Here is a 21,524-nt window from a genome sequence, read left to right as displayed (position 1 = left end):
CCCGGAAAGCCGTTTCCTTGGATATAAAAATTCAAATTTTAGATCGTCTTCAAACTGGGGAAGCTGCAGCGGCTCTAGGTAAGCATTTTGCAATCCGTCAATCAACTTTCAGAAGTATAAAGAAAAATGAAGAGGCTATTAGAAAAGTGATATGTTCTGGTACAAAATCGAATGCGAAGTTATCATCATACACAAGAGATGTTGTTCTAGAAAATGCCGAAATAGCTTGAGTGGTGTGGATAGAAGATAATGTACAAAAAACAATGCCAGTTGACGGAAATTCCATCAAACAATCAGCATTGTGATTTTATGAACAGATTAAAAACTCCAGCCAGATACTTCATCTCAATCGAGGAAAAAATATGAATTTCATGCAAGCAAATGGTTGGCTGGCTAAGTTTATTAAAAGACATGCTCTTCATAATATAAAAATTAAAGGTGAAACGGCTTCTGCTGATGAAACAGCTGCTAAAGCATTTCCACAAAAACTTGCTAAAATAATTGAAGATGGAGGTTACGCTCGTGAACAAGTTTGGAATATGGATGAAACCAGCCTTTTCTGGAAAAGAATGCCAAACAGAACTTACGCATCAAAAATGCAAAAAACTGTTGGTGGTTTCAAAGTAGCAAAGGATTGCATAACACTCCTATTTTGTTCGAACGCTTTAGGAGATTGGATGTTAAAACCACTGCTCATAAATCAATCATTAAGACCACGGCCAGTGAACGGCGTAGATTTTCAAAGATTGCCAGTTCGTTGGGTGGCCATTGATATTTTCACTGAGTGGTTCCACAAACATTTTATGCCAGAAGTTAGAAGCTATTTGAATGACAAGGATCTCGAATTTAAAGTGCTTCTGATTCTTGATAATGCACCCCGGTCATCTAGCCATAGAACACCCAAATGTGTAATTTTTTTTTTTCTGCCACCAAATACCACATCATTGCTACAACCTAGATTAGGGTATAATTGTGACTTTTAAAACGTTATTTCAGACAAACATTTCAGTACGTTTTGAACAAGCTAAATGATGATGAAACACTGTCAGTTATGGATGTGTGGAAAAAATTTTCAATTATGGATTGCATTGATCAGGTTCAATTATCTTTATCTGAATTGAGACCAGAAACTATGAATACATGCTGGAAAGCTATTTGGCCCGCATGTGTTAAAGAGAATGCTCCTGTTTCCTTCAACCATACTGCAGAATTCCCCAATATAATAAGTTTGGCATGTGAAATTGGCAGAGAAGGTTTCGATGATCTTACGTCGGCAGATATCGAAGAATTGTTAATTGATAAACCTCTTAGCAAAGTCGAAATAGTGGAGATTTTTTCTGAGACTCTTGAAAGTGAAGAAGTTAATGATAATGATCAAGATAATCCTACTTTTACTGCTGTTATAATTAAAGAAGGTCTTAAACTGGCCAGTAATTTAAGCAATTATTTTGCCCGACATGATCCAAATGAAGAACGTGTTAGGAAGTTTTCAGGTGAGCTTAAGTTGTTAATGTCTTCATACAGAGAATTAAATCGTGATTTGTCTAAAGCATCAACACAGCGATTAATAACTGAGTTCATGCCTAAAACTACTGAAACAACCAGTGTTACTTTTGTTCAAGACATGACAAGATGAATTCCACAAGTTGAGGTGGAAGTCGATGATGATAATATCATTATTACAGTCTCACGAAAACTAAAGTTTTTGCGTTTATTGTCAGAAACTGATAGCGAATAACATTATTTTTTTTATAGAATCTTTAGCGAACAACTGAAATTAATGTTTTTTTTTTAAGTTATTAAAATTCTTTATATGTATGTGTGTTCTCCATGAAATGTAAATAAAAATCTTATGATCCTAATGAATTTAATGTTTTTTTTTTTTTTTCCATTATTTTGCTTATATTTCAGGTTTGGAAACAATCTGCACTTTTTCTATGGAGTCTGTTCCTAAAATTTACGTGAATTCTATTTATGCATAATTTTTAGAAACGTCTCTCTCGCGTAAAAAGAGATTTAGGTATACCATAAAAAAAGAATTATATTATAAATCATACATGTCACTTATTTAGTACTTTCTCTAGTGTCTTCACTCCAGTATTACTCTAGCCCATTCCAACTTAATACACTCTAATTAGTTATATTTCCATGTTCAAATTTCTGTAGCTGTTGCTGTTTTTCATGTTGAAGTTTCTGGAACAGAAAACTACATAAACATACAATGCAACTAAATAATTTACTCACTGAATTTAATTACTTACAAGCTTATGTTTTGCTAGCTTAAGCTGGCATTATCAGAAGCAATTTAATACTAAACACTCATTGAAGATAAATATCAAAATGACCTGGATATCGAGGACAATCACGTGCATGGAGGGTGACAGTGGTGCTCTTTGTAGTTATTCCTGTTAAACGTGTGGATAGACTTATGTGTTCGTCGAACATGTTGTTTATTATTTTAACGGTATATAATAGAACACAGAAACTAAGTAAATAATTAATTTATTAACTGATTGCTGATATTTCGCTGGTGTTATAACCAGCATCTTCAGAGCACAAAAACACTGTTTGTCACAATACGCGAGACTATAACAACATGGTGTCATGGTGTACTTATACAAAATTGTAGCAGCAACACAAAGACTAGAGTCCTGATTTTGGCACCCTCTATCTGAAAAAAAAAAAAAAAAACAGAGCTATCATATATTACTAGAGTCCTTGAAAAGTGCTAGTTTTTTCTTAATATGACTGTCTCCCAGATCTTCAGCAAGTTAATACAGCCATATTTGTTGAGATTTGGAGTGTGTTTTAGGGCTTCTGTCGCCTCTAAGAACAATCTCTTTGATTTATACGGGTTTCTATGTAGTACTTTTGTGTTTTTCCAGTTGATCCTGTGTGCCGGGGTATCCAGAGTATGGTCGCAATCCCACCAACACACAAAAGAATAAGACACGAAAATTATTGAAAAAAGTCACTTCCTGGCCCAAAGACACAGTTAACAAACTCAAGCCCTTCCATGTTAAAACACCGAGGATCTATGGAGCACCAAAAATTCACAAGCAAGGCACACCCCTACGCCCAATTGTGGACAGTATAAATAGTCCCACATACAAACTGGCTAGACATTTAGCGAAGCTACTAGCCACTCTCACAAACAATTCTCCCTCCTTTGTCAAAAATTCAGCACACCTAAAAAGCATCTTACAACACCTTACCCTAAAAAGCTCAGACTTAATAGTTAGCTTTGACATCACTTCACTATTCACAAATGTACCACTAATAGAAACCCTCAATCTACTGAAGTCACACTTTCCCCCCTGATATATTTGAACTATTCAAATTCACAATACATGCAGGATATTTTACATGGAAAGGGAAAATATACAAACAAATAGATGGGACAGCCCCCCCCCCCCCCCCCCGCCAACTTTTACATAGAACACCTGGAAAAACAAGCAATCAATACAGCCACTCTCAAACCAACACTTTGGCTACGCTATGTTGACGATGTGCTTGCTATTTGGCCACATGGCCCAGAGACATTGAAAACATTCTTAGCACATTTAAATAGCCAACATCCAAAAATCCACTTTACTATGGAACTGGAAGCCAACAACTGTCTGCCCTTCCTGGATACACTTATCACACGTCTTCCAGATGGTTCCTTATCATTTTCAGTTTTTAGAAAACCCACACATACAGGTAGATACTTACACAAACAATCACACCATCATCCTTCTCAACATTATGGCATATTAAAAACGCTAACCCATAGAGCGAGAGCAATCTGTTCCAATGACAAGGCTCTTACTGCTGAACTGACTCACTTACGCCACACCTTCTTGGCCAACGACTACAATCCACATAAAATAAACAAAATACTAAACACTCTTAAGAAACCCCTCCCACCATCCACCACAGAGAACTACAACAAAACAGTCACCATCCCTTACATTAAAGGCACATCCGAAAAGATCTCAAGAATTCTCAATAAACTACTCACTACATTCAGACCATGTAGCAAATTAGCTACCCTCATCTGCTCACCCAAGGACAGCATTCCTCCTTTATCACATCCAGGAGTCTACCAAGTACCATGCTCATGTAATCAAGCCTACTACGGTCAAACAGGAAGAACTGTGAACATCCGCATCAGCGAACATAAAAGATACGTCCGGAATTATCATTATGGGAAGTCGGGCCTAGCAGACCATGCTCTGGATACCCCGGCACACAGGATCAACTGGAAAAACACAAAAGTACTACACAGAAACCCGTATAAATCAGAGAGATTGTTCTTAGAGGCGACAGAAGCCCTAAAACACACTCCAAATCTCAACCAATATGGCTGTATTAACTTGCCGAAGATCTGGGAGACAGTCATATTAAGAAAAAAAACTAGCACTTTTCTAGGACTCTAGTAATATATGATAGCTGTGGTTTTTTTTTTTTTTTTTTTTTTTCAGATAGAGGGTGCCAAAAATCAGGACTCTAGTCTTTGTGTTGCTGCTACAATTTTGTTTAAGTACACCATGTTGTTATAGTCTCGCGTATTGTGACAAACAGTGTTTTTGTGCTCTGAAGATGCTGGTTATAACACCAGCGAAATATCAGCAATAAGTTAATAAATTAATTATTTACTTAGTTTCTGTGTTCTATTATATACCGTTAAAATAATAAACAACAAGTTATTCCTGTTGTTGATGCTAATGGGTAGATAGGGCATTGTGCCAAAATCTATGTAAAATCATACCTTCGGTTCTGTTATAGTTAACTCAGTTCTGTAGAATTATGCTGCTTCCAGGAACGGTCTGTCTGATTTAAATCGCAATTTGTGAAGTAGCCTGGCTTTCTTCCATATTATGAAGTGGTATTTCTCTAAGGCATGCTGAAATGGTCCACATCGTTGGTTCTCCATTCCAGATATATTTTTTATGTTCTTTTTTTCCTGATCAAAGTAGTTCATCCTGTCTATTTGAAATATTGGGTTCCATACTGGCAGAGATGCTGTAAACACCTAGGAATGATAGAGGGTCCAGGCAATCCTTGATTTGTCTTAGGCAGGTAGATACTTTGTATTGAGGTTTGTATGCTGTTCTGATTATTGTCATCCAATTTATCTGTTGTGCCTTTGATGTAGGATATATAGACTATACAAGGTGTGTTCAAAAAAAGACTGAAATTTTTGCTATAAAGATTTTATTGCTCATTTTACAACATTTTAAGCACTGTCCCCTTCAAAGTAGTCCCCTCTACTGTCGATACACCATTCCTACATTTGTTCCATTGTTGGAATGCTTCCCTGAATGCACTTTCTGTGATGGCATGCAGTTCTCTTATCGCATTTTCCTGAATCTCCTCTATGGTTTGAAACGACATCCTTTCAAACTGGTTTTAAGTTTGGGAAACAGGAAAAAAGTCTGCTGAGGTTCAAGTCCGGAGAAAAGGGTGGATGAGGCACAACGGATGTCTGATGTTTGGCCATATAACTGCAGATGAGGAGCGACGCGTGAGCCAGTGCATTGTTTTGGTGCAACATCCAAGTCTGGTTTCTCACTATTCAGGCTTCTTCCTGTGCACAGCATCCCTCAAATGTGCTAAAACTTTCTGGTACAACTCTTTGTTTACCATCTGACCATGTGGTACAAATTCATAATGGACTATCCTTTCCAATCAAAAAACACACCCAACATCACTTCAACTAATCCATCGGCACTTAAGCCACTCATAGCACTGTGTTTGGCTCATACAGTCCTCCCTGTATGCTTGGTTAAGCAATTGAAATGTGTCTGTAAACTTTTTACCAAGTTAGCAGCAAAATTTCACACACACACACGTTGTTCTTCAAGCTCTTTTATTGTTGCTTTGTCACTAATCCAATGAACAGTTTGTGCACTTGATGACTAATGCTCATAGCAGAACAGGCAAATGGCAGTTTTTTTTGTCAAAAGCTGCATCTAGGTGCACTCTCTGTGCCGGTTGGCATACTATTTTAATGTTTGGGGTTTGTTTTTTTTTTTTTTTTGAACAATCTTCATATATATCTTTGTATAGTCTGGTTTTAGGGAGTGGGGGGTTTGTTGTTCTTTTTAAGGATGGGTTATTTATTTATTCTTTTTATTTTATTTTATAAAAATAAAGTTAAATAAAGGTCTGCAGTGTTAGCCTAGTGGCTGTGCGCTTCACAACCATATGCCTGGGGAAGGAGTGTCCTAAGTTCGATTCCCATCGGTGATGTAAGGATCTTCCTCAGCCATAGTCAAGTTAGCCGGTCTTGGGCGTGGACAGCAGGGTTTTCCCCCCAGTTTATCCTGGGGTTTTTCATCCTGCAAAACAGACAAACCGGCCTTGAGAACACTACGGACATAGGATACACTGGAGTGTAGGGCTTGACCACCTTATCCTGTGAAAGGTTTGAGGTCCGATGATCAATAAACCCTTGACGCTGCATGGTAAAAGAGGGAAAAGGAAGATGAGATTTTATTTTATTTTATTTTATTTTTTTGTTGGAATGATGTGAGTAGACCCTGTACTTAGAGGTGCATTACTAGAAATGAGGATGAAATTCATTCTGCCCTGGAGGCTAAGGTTTCGAAATTTTCAAGTTTTTGGGCAGGATAATGGTGAGTGGCATGTAGGTTTCTGCCTGTGTGTATGTGGGCTTATGATATACAACATATGAAAGAACTATCTGCTTGCCTTGTAATTATTAAAGTATCCAAGAAGGCAAGAGTCCTTACTTTATCCTCTTCCACAGTGAAATTAATTCAAGAATGGATATTATTGAGGAAATGTAAAAAGTTAGAGAGCCTGTTAGCCATGCAGTCAAATAGCAAAGACATCGTCTATATACCTCATCCATACTTTGGGCTTGAGGGGGGGGGGGGGGGCGATTAAGTGCCAAAGATTCAAAAAATCCAATGTATAGGTTTTTGTGCGGAGTCCATTGCTGTACATTCAGTTTGTCTAAAGAGCAGTTGTTCCCACTAATATGCCCTGATTTAAGACAGTACTTAAAGAGTTTGCAAAAAATTTGCAAAAGTTGATGTTTCCAGGAACTTCAGCATAAATAATAGCAACAGCTACAGAACATGGAAATATCTTTAAGGAAAAGCTGCCAGTGAAGACATTGAAAGCCTTCAACAAAGTTATGTGCTGAATTCCTTAATATACTTACGTTTCTTAAACTCAGTCAGGATAATAGCCTAATTCCTACCTATATGAGGATTAAACAAACTTCTGCTTCCCTCGAGCACTCAGAATATACATAAAGGCTAGCCTATCTCTACTTAAGGATCACATACAAAATGGCCACCTGATACTTAGTGTTGACCACACTAAGTATCCGGTGTCATGACCTTCACCTTAAGCTTTCTAAGCTGTTTCGGCCTGATATTTGGGCATTCTTAGAGTGTTTATTAGCTGAAAATGAAATAAGAATATTTAAAGAAAATAAGGAAAGTTTAATAAAGTTCAACAATCTTGCAAGGAAATAAACTCTTCAGCAACTTTTGGCAGACAGGGTGATTCACAACTTGTTGAATTATAGACTTTCAGACAATGGAATCAAAATAGCAAAGGATTTAATTTTGCTCTTGCCCCAGTAAAAATCCAGTGTGCACAGATAATGGCAAACATGAAATTTCTCTTGAAAAAACTGCTGTCTGTTGAAGCAAACATCATTAGGCTAGAAGCCACTGCCTTAATTAAAAATGCAAGATCTCCAAGAGGCAACATCTCCAAAGGAGGAAAAGCAACTGAAAAATTTAAAATTTAATTCATAGTAATAGTGAAAACAGATTAGGTCACTGCTGTGGTGATCATGAACATAGATGAGTACAATATTATTATTATTATTTACAGCGTCTCCATGGAGTTCAGAGACTCATCACAGGAGACCCAACCTTATCTTATCATACCTCTCCTTGAATTCATTCACCATCAGGAAACTCGCATCCAATTCTGGCAATCCATTCCACTCACCTATCACTCTCCACTCAAAAAGTCTAGTCTGCACAACCCTCCTAACCATTCTTACACAACTTCCATGGTTGGTCCCTAGTTCTCTGACTATTTGTCATATATTGAAAAATTTCAGTTTCATCAATTTTATAAAATCTTTTTAATATCTTAAAAGTTTCTATCATGTCCCCCCCCCCCCTTTTCTGCCTATCAACTAAACCCAGAAACCTTCAACCTATCCTCGTAGGGAGTATTCCACAGACCTGTCACCTTCTTGGTCATGCGTCTCTGCATATTTTCGACCACCTCTTAGTCCCCCAAGAAACCCAGGTGGCCAAATCTGTGTGCAATAGTAAAGATATGGCTGAATTATAGCTTTATAAGAAGGGATAATAACTTCCTTATCTTTACTTGTTAGTTGTTTTTCAACATCCAAGTAATTCGTTGAGCTATTTTACCAACTTTTGCAATATGCCCTCCGAACTTTAATACTCTGTCCACCATTATCCCTAAGTACCTTAGCTTCATCAATTTCCTGCAAACCAATACTATCAATATGATACACCATATGCACCCTTTTCAACCCAAAATGCAATCTTACATTTTGCAACATTAAATTGACAATCATTATCCTTTGCCCACAATGCCAGTTTATTTAAATTGTCTTACAGGATATCTACATCACCTTTATCAACTATTGCTCTCCCCAGCTTTATATCATCAGAAAGCAACTGAATATCCCCTCTTAAATCTTTCTCTATGTCATTGATATGCAAATTAAAGAATAGTGGCCCTGCTACCGAACCCTAAGGTATTCCATTAGGCACCATCATTCTCCTAGACTCCACCCTACTATATACTACTCTCTGGTGTCTGTCCATCAGCCCCCCTCCCCCCCCCCCCCCCAATCTATGCTACTATCCTCATATCCATTCCCATCCTCTCCAGTTTTTGTAACAGTTTCCATGTGGTATTCTGTCAAAAGCCTTGGCAAAGGCAGGACCTACCCATTACAAAGCCATGCTATCCACTGTAGAGTATCACATCTCTATCCACCCTATTTTACCTTTCACCAACATTTCCAATACTTTAACATAATAACCTTTATGCAGTGATACTATCTTGCCCTCTTTCCACTCCAAGGAATCCTGCCAGAGATGAGACTTAGATTGAATAACTTTGTCAGAGGAAATGCGAATTCTCAATAGTAAAATGAAAGAATTGTTATCTGATTCAACTTATTTGTCTATAGTAAAGAATCCTACAGTATCAATTAAAAATGGAACTTTTAAGTCTCCTAAACTAAAACTGTAACTGCATCCAAAGTTTTATACATTCACCAAGACTATATGAGCTACCTATGATCCATAAACCCAAAGTCTCTTTGTGCCCCCCCATAGTTGATGCCATAAATTGTCCTACCTATAAACTGGCTAAACACTTTGCATCTGAACTCAAAAAAAACTCAGCAACATCTTACATAAAATCCATGCACTTTAAAACCATTATACAAAGGTATCATTTATATATATTTGGTTTAATCCTTTATCCAAGTGTAAGCAAACAAAGTTTGCACCTGAAGTATTTTCAGGACTGGGGCAACTGGTGGTAAAGGTGGTATAAGTTCTGATCACTTGCCTTAGTATTCCATAATGCAAAGCACATCTCCTTGCAGACATGTATAATGCTATGCATTAAGGGAAGGGTCACTACCCAGACCGGTTTCGACCTTTGTTGAGGTCTCGTCAGTGGGGGTAATACCCAGAGGTGGTGATACTAAGGTGGAAGTAATGTAGAAGTCATATCACCATATACCAGTTTCCAAAAGGTGTCAACACCTTATTATTAAAATTCTCTGGATTAGAGATAGTTGATGGAAGTTTTTTCACTTGGCTATGCTACCAATTATATATTTGGTTTAATCCTTTATCCAAGTGTAAGCAAACAAAGTTTGCACCTGAAGTATTTTCAGGACTGGGACAACTCGTGGTAAAGGTGGTATAAGTTCTGACACCTTTTGGCAACTGGTATATGGTGATATGACTTCTGCATTACTTCTACCTCTGGGTCTGGCTCCCACTGACGAGACCTCAATAAAGGTTGAAACCAGTCTGGGTAGTGACCCTTACGTTAATGCATAGCATTATACATGTCCACAAGGAGATGTGCTTTGCATTATGGGATACTAAGGCAAGTGATCAGAACTTATACCACCTTTACCACGAGTTGCCCTAGTCCTGAAAATACTTCAGGTGCAAACTTTGTTTGCTTACACTTGAATAAAGGATTAAACCAAATATATAATTGGTAGCATAGCCAAGTGAAAAAACTTTCATCAAAGGTATCATTTCTGGGAAAATTCCCATGTCACTTTTATAATATTTACTCCTCTAAGTAACTATTATAAAAGGGACGCTCCTAAACAAAAATAGGCTGAATAGCCATAAAAATAACATTATACAAAATATTCAATTAGAGGAGAACAGTTCCTTAGTGAGCTTCGATGTGTTGTCTAGTTTTTATAAATGTTCCAGTAGACAATTCATTAATTCTCCTGTCCAAAATTTGTCCCACTGACATTTGCAAACTCTTTAAGAACTGTCTTAAAAGAGGGCAGTTTAGCTGGAACAACCAGCTCTTTAAGCAAATTGAAGGGTAGTGATCAGTTCCCTACTTTGACTCCTTGCCTACTTATACATAGAATTTTTTTGAATCTCTGGCACTTAATTCTTCCCCTTCCCCTCAAGCCCGAAGTATGTTTTAGGTAAGCGTTTTCAATTTTTACATTTACCATACGTTCAGTTTACCATAAGTCCACAAACATATGCAACATATGCAGATACTTACATGCCACTTCACACCACCATCCTGCCAAGAAACTTGGAATTTTCAAAACACTAGCCTGCAGGGCAGAGCAAATTTTGTTTTCAGTACCAGCACTGCACCTGGAACAACATGCTCTACTCACATCATTTCAATAAAATCGATACAGAAAAAAAAAAAAAAAAACCCTGAACAAACTCCTTAAAAAGAACAAATCCCTACCCCCCAAACCAGACTATATTTTTACCCTACATCAAACTCACAACAGATCAACTGGAATGACAAGAATCAGAACACTAACCTAGCCTGCCTAAACAAATCAAGGATCACCTGTCTCATCCCCCCCCCCCCCCCCCCCCCAGGTGTCTACAGCATTTCCTGCCAATAGGGAACCCATTATTTCAGACAGACAAGATGAACTACTTTGATCAGGAAAAAAGAATGTAAAAAATACATCTAGAATGGAGATCCAACAAACTGGACCATCTCAACATGCCTTAGAGAAAGACCCCTTCATAAGATCAAAGAAAGCAACTTAACAAATTCTGGTTTAAATCAGAGAAACTTCCTGGAAGAGGCATAATTCTACAGAACCCAATAATACTGTAATATCTCCTTGTTATCCAGGTTATTCTGGTTTATTCCTTCAATGGTTAAATTGCTTCTGATAATGCTAGCTAAATGTTGGATTGTAAATAATTCATTTTAGTGGGTAAATTATTTATTTGCTTAGCATGTCTGTGCAGTTTTAGTTCTAGAAACTTCAACATGAATAACCCATTAGTTACTTTTAGCCTGTGCTGAGTGGGCGAACTAACACTGATATCAGCATCATGTTGGAGGCTTAATGGAATGTATACAGCACTCAGAAAGGATTAACATAGGTTTAATACTTCCTATATTTCGTCTTAGTCACTAGGACATCAGGGATTACAAAAACTACTAATGTAACATGAACACAAATATCATACAATACTAAGCCCAACCACGTGAGTGACACTAAAGTCCTATCTAGGTGGAGCGCCCTCTAAGGGCAGTTGTAGGTGGCCTGGGATGTAAGGTGGGACCTCTGGTGATGAGTGTTTCCTAAATCTTCGGAAGCTTAATGCAACCGTATTGTAGGTGGCCTGGAATGTAAGGTGGGACCTCTGCATTAAGCTTCCAAAGATTTGGGAAACACTTATCACCAGAGGTCTCACCTTACATCCCAGGCCACCTACAACTGCCCTTAGAGGGCGCTCCACCTAGATAGGACTTTAGTGTCACCCACGTGGTTGGGCTTAGTATTGTATGATATTTGTGTTCATGTTACATTTGTTTTTGTAATCCCCAAAGATGTCTTAGTGACTAGGATGAAATATAGGAAGTATTAAACCTATGTTAATCCTTTCTGAGTGCTGTATACATTCCATTAAGTCTCCAACATGATGTCCTCACAGCACTTAAGCCTCTACACACTAACTGATATCAGCAAGTGACAGAGGCATATTTGTTTGCAATGTCTACTGTCTATACGGTATACTCAAATTGAACTTGTGCAAACAGTGATGGACACAGATTAAAGCGAATTAATTTAGCGCTCATGATTTTACAGGATATAAGTAGACAAAAAAAAAGGGGGCAATGTTGGTGGATAGAGAGTTTAAGTTTAAGGGGACACATAGCATCAGTGGCTAAGTCAGCTCATCAGATTACTTGGTTACTGAAGAATACTTTGACGAGCAGAGACAGGCAGGTTATTGTTCCTCTTTATCAAGCCTTTATCAGCACCAGGGTTTGTTCTTGATGGGGAGAAGGTAGATAGGATCCAGAGGTGAGTGACCAAGATGTAGCTGGTCTATGGAATGAGCCTTACAAGAACAGGTTGAAGATCTGGGTTACAAAAATTGGTTGATAGGCAGAAAAGGGGTGATATGATTGGGACATTCAAATTACTGAGGGTTTTTTACAAGCTTAATTCAGAGGAAATTTTTCAGAACAGGTTTGGTGGTGGAAGAACTAGGGCCAGCCATGGAAACTGAGCAAGAGTGTAGTTAGCACGGGTGTTAGAACTAGGTTTTTTACTTGGAGAGTGGTGATTGAGTGGAATAAGTTGCCAGAGTCTTTTGTGGGTGCCATGACTGTGAATAAGTTCAAAGCAAAGTATGATAGATACTGTGCGAATGTTGAATAGTTCTTGACATGATGTTTAGGGCCTCCCTTGAGTTTAAGGACTTCTTAGAGTTGCCTGTAATAATAATAATTAATATGACAAATATTGCATTAGCATGCACATTGAATCCTAGACTAGAAACATTGTGCACAAAATGTTTAGAGCAAACATTGATGATCACTCCTTTTTTGTGCCCTGAACCACAAAGATATTTTTATTTTGGACCATAGTAGTATATACTAACTCATCTAGGGCCATGTGGCAAAGATTGCAAATACAACTCAAAAGATAATTACAGTGCTGAAACAAATGCATGTAAAGATAAGGATGTTATTTTGCCTCTTTACAAGGCCTTGATAAGACTTCGCTTGGACTTTTGTGCGCTGGTATGTCTCCTAGTTTCTCTTGTGATTCTGATATATTAGAGAGTGTTAAAAATGATACCAGGATTGTGGAATACTGATTATGAAGACAGATAGAGAATTTGTAGACTGCAGACACTAGCAAACAGGAGAAAGAGGGAGTGATATGATTGAGACTTACAAACTCCTGAAAAGATCATACAATATTTCAGTCAATGGAATTTTTCATTTTATGGAGGGTCGGGAAAGAACAAGAGATCATCCTTGGTAGCTGAGAATGAAGGCCACCAAGAAAGGTGTGAGGGCTAGATTTTTCTCTCAGATGGTGGTGCGTGATTGGAATGGATTGCCTTTGGATGTTGTGAGTGCAAACTTATTCGTGAATGAATTCAAGAATAAGCATGATAGCTGGTGTGTGTAGTATGTGGCCTCCCTTGATGAGTCTCTGAATCCCTGGATGTCTCTCTTAATAATAAAAATCAAAATTAGCTAACGCCTTTTTATTCCAAAGAGAGACGGCTTAACAAGTGCTGCCATCTCGTGGTCCCTAACACACTATATTTAATGTCTGAAATAATGTGGGTTCTACAGTCAATTTTCTTGAGTTTATGGGACGAAAAACCAGAGTTTCCTTGAGAAAAAACCCACTTGCCCATGTCAGAGATCGACTAACTCGGGAACTGGTCGAAAAAAGGCTTAGAAAAATTTCCCCTAGTCGCCGACTAGATTCAAAAGCAAGTCTTCCTTTGTGCGATCAACCCCTGTGGTGTGCAACAGCCACATCCACTTAGCTATATAGGCCCTCTCTCTCTCTTAATAATAATAATTTCCTAGTGATTTGTTTATATCTTCAATAAGTATCAACATTTTCTTTTTCTTTGTATCAGCAGCTGTCTCTGGTGGCTTGAAAAATCCCTCTGCTTCTTCTGTAGTAGCAGGACCATAGGCACAAATGTCTCATTATTTAATTCCCTAATTTCATGTTTGCCCACAGCACTATTAATATTGCCTGCCATTCATGAAGATTATTCTTGTGTTTAGTGTTGAATACTCTAGCTACTCCTTCCTTTCCATGAACGTTGTTGCCTGAATATAGCATCTTATATGTTATTTAGAAGAATTTCACATGTTTTTGTTTTGTTTTGTTTCCACCAATTTGTTTTGGCACAACTTTAGGTTATGTTGGGGAAACTCACCCATTCTTCTGTCAGTTTCTCTTTTTTTCCCATTGATAGTGCCTATCTTGAATTCTGCTGATGTTGAGTTGGAGTGTGTTCCAACAGCTGACTTCACAGTTTGCCTTGATTCCCTGACAAAACCAGTTTGTGTATGGAGAAAGAGGAAGTAGGAGTGACCATGCAGCATCACAGCTGGCATGACATTTCATCTTGCACCATCATTGTGTTTTGGTTGAAGCCAATACAGAACTACAATTTTCTCAGCTAAATCGCAAACTGCAGACCATTCTCATTTGTCTGTATCATAAGTCCATGTGGAGGTCTCAGAAGTCGTCATTAAAGTATTGGAAAAGTTGGTTAAAGTTAAAATATAGCACCACTGCTGTATTTTGTTTACACTGTGAATAAGAATACGATACCGTATGGTGAGAAGCATGATTTTATAAAAGGTGGAGTTCCTCTTATAATTTACTCATATTTCATAATAGAGTAACAGCAGAATAGATAAGGAAATGGCTTTACCATGATGCTGCTAGACTTCGCAATAGCATTTGACAGAATATTGCATGGAAAACTATTACATAAGTTTGAACAAATGGGAATGGATATGAAACTGGTGTCATGGATACCAGGTTGCTTGATAGACATATGCCAGAGAGTAGTATGTGCTGGAGAATGAGGTTGACTAGTGGAGTGTCTCAGGGTTCTATACGAGGGCCACCACTCTTTTAATTTGTGCGTTAATGATAAAAGGAAAAATTTAAGAGGGGATATTCAGTTGTTTGGTGATGATGCAAAACAGGAGACTGAATAGTTGATAAAGATGATATAGATATCTTGCAGGATTATTTAAATAAATTGGTCTTATGGACGAAGCATAATGGTTGTCAGTTTAATTTTTGTAAAATGTAAGTTTATGTACTTCAGGTTGAAAAGGTTACCTACTGTGTATCACATTGATGGTACTGGATTGCAGGAAATTGACATGGCTAGGGACTGTGTGTGTGTGTGGGGGGTATGGTGGATAGAGAGTTCAGAGGACATTTTGCAAAAGTTGGTAAAATTGCTCAAATGATTAATTGGATGTCAAAAAACACATCAACAAGTAAAGATTGGGAAGTTATTATCCCTGTTTATAATGCTATTATTTTGAGTCCATCTTAACTATTACGCACAAATTTGGTTGCCTGGGTTTCTTGGGATCTGGAGGCAGTGGAGAGGATTCAGAAATGAATGACCAAGGTGGTAACAAGTCTGTGGAATGCTCCCTATGAGAATAGATCAAGACATATGTTACTAAAGGGGTTTTATAAGATTGACAAAAAAAGAACATTTTCAATATTTGATGACCAGAGATGTTTCATGGCACCACTTGCCTTGAAAACAGTTTGGATCTCACATACTTCCTTGCCACACCCTTAACAAATTTTCAGGGATGACCTCTAAATTCTGCCTACAGCTGTCATAAGATGCAAAATCTGATGTGTATCTGTATAAAGTACCTCTGGTTGTATTCTCCTATTATCTCACCTCTCATCTATTTCTCAAACTTTTAAGATCACATTCTCCTCATGTGGAATTTCATAGGCCTGGTCAGAACACCTCAGGCTCTTCTCACCTGTCTTCAGAATCCAGTTAATGATATCTGCACACAGTAATCCAGATGCAGCCTTATCACAGACTTAAAAGTGAGAGAATGACTGTTTTTTTTTTTTTTTTTCTCTCCTTACAAGTTATTGTTCTCTTTAACTGCAGTTAACCAATGAACAATGACTCAACCATCATAGCATTGTGGTCCCTAAACTTTAACTCATTGTCTGCTATAATCCCCAAGTCTTTAGCTTTGCTGAATAGTTGTAGCAAATTTCCATTAATATGATACCCTGCTTTCAATGTCCTTCATCAATAATGCATTAACTTACATTTAGTAACATTAAACTGACACTCATTAACACAGAAGTAGTCTGTTCAAGACAGCCTGCAGGGATTTTGTACCAGATGTCTCTTGTCATCACTGTCCAGCATTAGCATCATCAGCAGACATGATGATATCTCTCTCTCTAGTCCATCCTCAATATCACTAATATATATATATTAATATATATTAAGGATACCAAGTAATTTTATAAACTTGTTTTTTTTAATTTTTTTTTTTTACTCCTTCTCCCAAGTAAGCAAAACAGTTAAGTTTGCGTCTGCACGTAGTTCAAGTCTAAAGGTAGTGCAACACCAGGGCAACTCATTGTAAAGGTGGGTAAAGCTCTGATCACTATTCTTAGTATTTCCCATAATGTAAAACACATCTCACTAAGAGATGTATACTGTAATACATTATGGGTGGGTGGGGGGGTCACTGCCCAGACCGGTTTCAACCTTTTTTTGAGGTCTCCTCAGGAGTAGCTAGACCCTGAAATACCAAGGTTTTTAGTAATACAGAGCCTTATCAACTTTACCTATACAAGTTGCAACAAGGTGATTTTACTTTGAATAAGAAACTCTGGATGAGATAAAGATGTGAAAAGTTTTTTACCTTGGGGATAATATATATTAAGGATACCAAGTAATTTTATAAACTTTTTTTTTTTTTTTTTTTTTTTTACTCCTTCTCCCAAGTAAGCAAAACAGTTAAGTTTGCGCCTGAACGTAGTTCAAGTCTAAAGGTAGTGCAACACCAGGGCAACTCATTGTAAAGGTGAGTAAACTTGTATAGGTAAAGTTGATAAGGCTCTGTATTACTAAAAACCTTGGTATTTCAGGGTCTAGCTACTCACTGAGGAGACCTCAAAAAAGGTTGAAGCCTGGGCAGTGACCCCCCCCCCCCCCACTCATAATGTATAACAGTATACATCTCTTAGTGAGATGTGTTTTACATTATGGGAAATACTAAGAATAGTGATCAGAGCTTTACCCAGCTTTACAATGAGTTGCCCTGGTGTTGCACTACCTTTAGACTTGAACTATACGTTTAGGCGCAAACTTAACTGTTTTGCTTACTTGGGAGGAGTAAAAAAAAAAAAAAAAACAAGTTTATAAAATTACTTGGTATCCTTAATATATATATATAGATATATATAGATTAAATAGCAGTGATAAGAGTACTTAAACCTGTGGCACACCACTCATCACCATCATTCTCTTATACTGAGTACCTCCATTCATCACTTTCTGAGATTAGTCAGTCAGCCAGTCTCCTTACTTGTCAATCTCACAAATTTATTTTGCATAGTCTTGCATTTGAATCCTTTCATATGCCTTAATGAGATCTAGAAGTAGTGTAGTATATTCATTCCCTTATCCTAAGTCTGCTGTCACTATTATAGAACATGAGCAGATTGCTAAAGTAAGATTTACCTTTCATAGATGCATGTTGAACTTAAGATTTTAGTGCTGTCTCTTCACCTTTGAATGTGATTTCTAATCGGCCTTCCAAAATTTTGGTGAATGACCACAACAGAGATACTGATTGGTTTATAGTTTGCTGCATTAGAGCTAGCGCCACTAGTGTATATTGGAATTCTCTTGCTCTTCTTCCACTCATGAGGAGTCATATATACAAGCATTGTTCAGTAACCAGGTCAGAAGCATTACTAACTCTTTATCATGTCTTTTCAGCATGCTGACTGGTGTATTATTTGTATCAAGCTTTTTTGTAATAGCTTTAATATCTCTATCTCCTCTAACTTTATTTTCTCATCCACTTTCCTTCAGCATCTAGAGAGCTAATGAGTCTGTCCATAATATATAAGGTATATAGGTATACTATATACCTCACTGAACATCTTGATTATTTCTAGTGGATCTGTTACTTTCCCTCCATTCACATTCACCATGATCATTCCTCATTTTACTTGTTATCTGATGATGTACATCTGATTCCTTTGCATGAAGTCATTCAAGCTGCATTCTCAGTTTATTATAATCACATGCCTTATAATTCCACATATGCCTGTTATTCCATGTGTTATGTGCATTATCATAACAGTTAACTCATTCATACACAGATTTTTAGATGCTATTTCCAGATTCAGTGTTCTTGTACTGCAAGTCCCTTACATCACATATCTTAAGATTTGAGTGATTCTGTAAATTATTTTTTCCTCAACTTGGATACTTTCTTCTCTCTCTCTCTCCAGTCTGTCTGCACACTCAAAATCAACCATAATGGTTCTCTCTCTCTCTCCCCCCCATAAGATTTATCTGTATGCAGTTCACATCATAGTCTGCTTCAGATGATCCTATAGCAGTGCCCAGTTGTGTATTTTGTCTTGTAAACAGCCCTGGTTCGATTATTTGTATTACACCACCACCACTACCATTTAATTTCCAAGAATTTTCTATGTGATTACTTGTTTTCCTCGACTACCCACTTTAAGTTTCCAGAGAGGTTTTATTTATTATAGCAGTCATCTTCACTTTTTGCTTCATATTCATCCACTGCTTTCTTCTGATTGTGCCATTCAATAAGGTTTGGTTTGTCTTTTCCCAAGTTGTACATATATTCACATCTGAAAACTATTCAACCTTGATTTGTTTTAAAATTTCATTATGCAGTTTTCTTTAGTGTGATGATCATTCTTTATTCTGTTAAAAGCAGCCAATGATAATTTCTTTTACAACTTCTATAAACTAATTATAATCTAGAGCAAAAAATAGTGTTCACTATGATTGTTTGCTCTTCTTTTTCCTCTGAGTTTTCCTTCCCATTTAAATAAGTCTGCTTTTTCATTTCTATTTTAAGAAACAGTCTTTTCCTTTTGTCATTTGTTTGTTCTTCTAATGACTAAAAGAAGTTTTTTTGTTACTGAACACTGCTTTCATTGTGACCATGTCAGAAATACATTAAATATGGACAGTAGGTTCCATTTTCAGTTTTGAAGTGCAAGTTTTGGTCTTTATATTGTTTATTGAAATTATACCCCATTTCTTGCTACCTTCATCTTTCCCTTATCCTGATTGCTGTGATTAATCATTTATTGTTCTTCAGAATAATTGCATGTTTTGGACAAGTCTTGTTAATATGAACTATATTAGAATGGAATTTGTTGTAGTTAATTCATTGTACCTTGTTATGCTTAAGCTGTTTCACTGTCTAACTTTTCATTGTTCACATTGATTCTTTGGTGAAAACACTGGGGCCAATAGATATAGATCAGGAATAGAACAAAAATTAGTTTTTGTGCTATTTCTGATCTATGTCTCTTGCCATTTAAGAGCACATGTTTAATTTAAACCGGTACAGAGTATAGTTTGAGTAGCTAAATCCTAAACTGCAAACCCCCACTTTTTCTCTATCCAGATGTTCATTTACTAATGGATGCAATGTAAGAAGATGAAGATTGTTTAAATATTGTATTATCCAAAGTAAATGAGAGAAACAATATTAATGCCTGTAATTTCAACAATAACACACTGGATTTTATACTTGATTTAGTCTCGCACAAAGCATTAGAACATCATTTTCACTTAATCAAAAACTAGGTTGGTTGTAGGTTTGTTGTTTGTTTTCTTTAGATTATGTGGAGTCTCTTTGTAGTAATAGTTTGAACCCATAAGCGGATCCCCCCCCCCGGTATAATTTTTATTTTGCATATTTACATTGTACAAATTCTTCATGCATATATGTTGTTCAAAACCTTGATTTACAGTATTCTTTAACTACTCTACTGCTCATAATGTGTTTATTTCATTATAAAAAAAAAAACATGGGATGTGAAGTGTATCTTCAAATTTTAATAACACAGATTTGAAATATTAGCTGATTGATACATTTCATCCACCATGGCAGATTTCTTGGTTAATGTCATTAACCAAGAAATTTTACATACAAAATTGTTTTTACATGATTTTACATACAAAATTGTTTATCATTTCAGTGTGTGGTAATTGGTTTGCAGTCAACAGGTGAATCACGCACATTAGAACAAGTTGAAGAGAGTGGTGGAGAGCTAACTGACTTTGTTTCAACTGCAAAGTAAGTAAGAATGGTCTTGTGGGGGGGGGGGGTGCCTATGTGCAAGAAATTACTGTATTTACTCGAATATAACTTGCCCTTGCATATATCTCGCTTTCCTGATTTTACTTCATGAAAAAAAGAAATTAAAAAATTAGTTTCCCAAAATCCACGCATATACCTCACACCACGATTTTTAACTTTATATTCGAATAAATATGATAATTTCCTTTAAAAATTTTAAATATCATTTAGTGATTTCCTTTTACTTTTGAACTTGGAAGATACATTTATATGCTTGTAAATGAAAGAAACAGTTAATTCCTGTCACTTTCACCAATCAGAAGTTGTGTGTGTGTGTGTGTATTTATATGCGTGTTAGGTTTCCTGCTCTTTTTGTAAACCCTCTCCATTTGGGCCTCCAGTTCATGATGGAGGGACTATCCAACAGTAGTAGTTCTAGCTGTTTTCACCCCACCCCCCTCATATTTATCCTTTCTTTTCTTCCTTTTCCTTTCCTGTTCTCCAAACCAACATTACCAAGATTTTACATGCTGCCACTGTGTTTGCTGTCCTGTGCAACCCGTGAACACCCAGAAAGGGAATCCTGTGCCATGCATGTGTTAGTTTACAAGGCCAGTGGTTCTGGATGATCATACCAGGATTATTTAGCTGCTGGGCATGTCTGCAAGGGCAGTTGATGCAGTAAATCTCTTGCTGATAGGCTGAGAACAGGGCTAAAGTTTTGCTGCATAGCTTTCCCACTTAAGTTTGCATTTATTGCTTGCTGCATTGTGAGCATTCATCTGTGATTTCATGGTGATTACAGAAGCTGCAGTGCTGAATCTAAACTCTCTGTGAGTGTGAATCCATCTGAAATTTTTCGGAGACTCACGAGTTTCCCAACCAAGTACTGAAATCATAGAAATATCACATATGAACAAAAATAAGAAACATACCATAGTTTTTCATCATACATGCCATAGGTGAACAATTAATAGAGAAAATAGGGTTAAGAAGGATTGGCATGATTCTTATACTGAAGAAACCATATTCATATGATATTTTCATAAAAACAGCTTGTCAGCAATGCTCAG

At 37.0% G+C, this 21,524-nt stretch overlaps 1 protein-coding gene across 1 annotated transcript in view; it reads left to right on the top strand.

Moving 5' to 3' along the window:
- Positions 1-21,524, top strand: part of LOC150095842 (protein strawberry notch homolog 1-like) — a 447,536-nt gene that overhangs the window by 185,895 nt on the left and 240,117 nt on the right. The window contains exon 12 of the mRNA XM_090408811.1: positions 20,351-20,448. Coding sequence (XP_090264937.1) covers positions 20,351-20,448 — 98 coding nt within the window. The remainder of the gene's footprint in view (positions 1-20,350; positions 20,449-21,524) is intronic.

The sequence above is a fragment of the Typopeltis vanoorti genome, chromosome 19 (assembly GCF_054136105.1).
Source record: "Typopeltis vanoorti isolate ZY-2024b chromosome 19, IOZ_Tvanoo_1.0, whole genome shotgun sequence".
NCBI classification, from domain to species: domain Eukaryota; kingdom Metazoa; phylum Arthropoda; class Arachnida; order Uropygi; family Thelyphonidae; genus Typopeltis; species Typopeltis vanoorti.
Note: the sequence above shows the minus strand (reverse complement) of the source record. Positions and strands in the feature narration are given on the sequence as shown.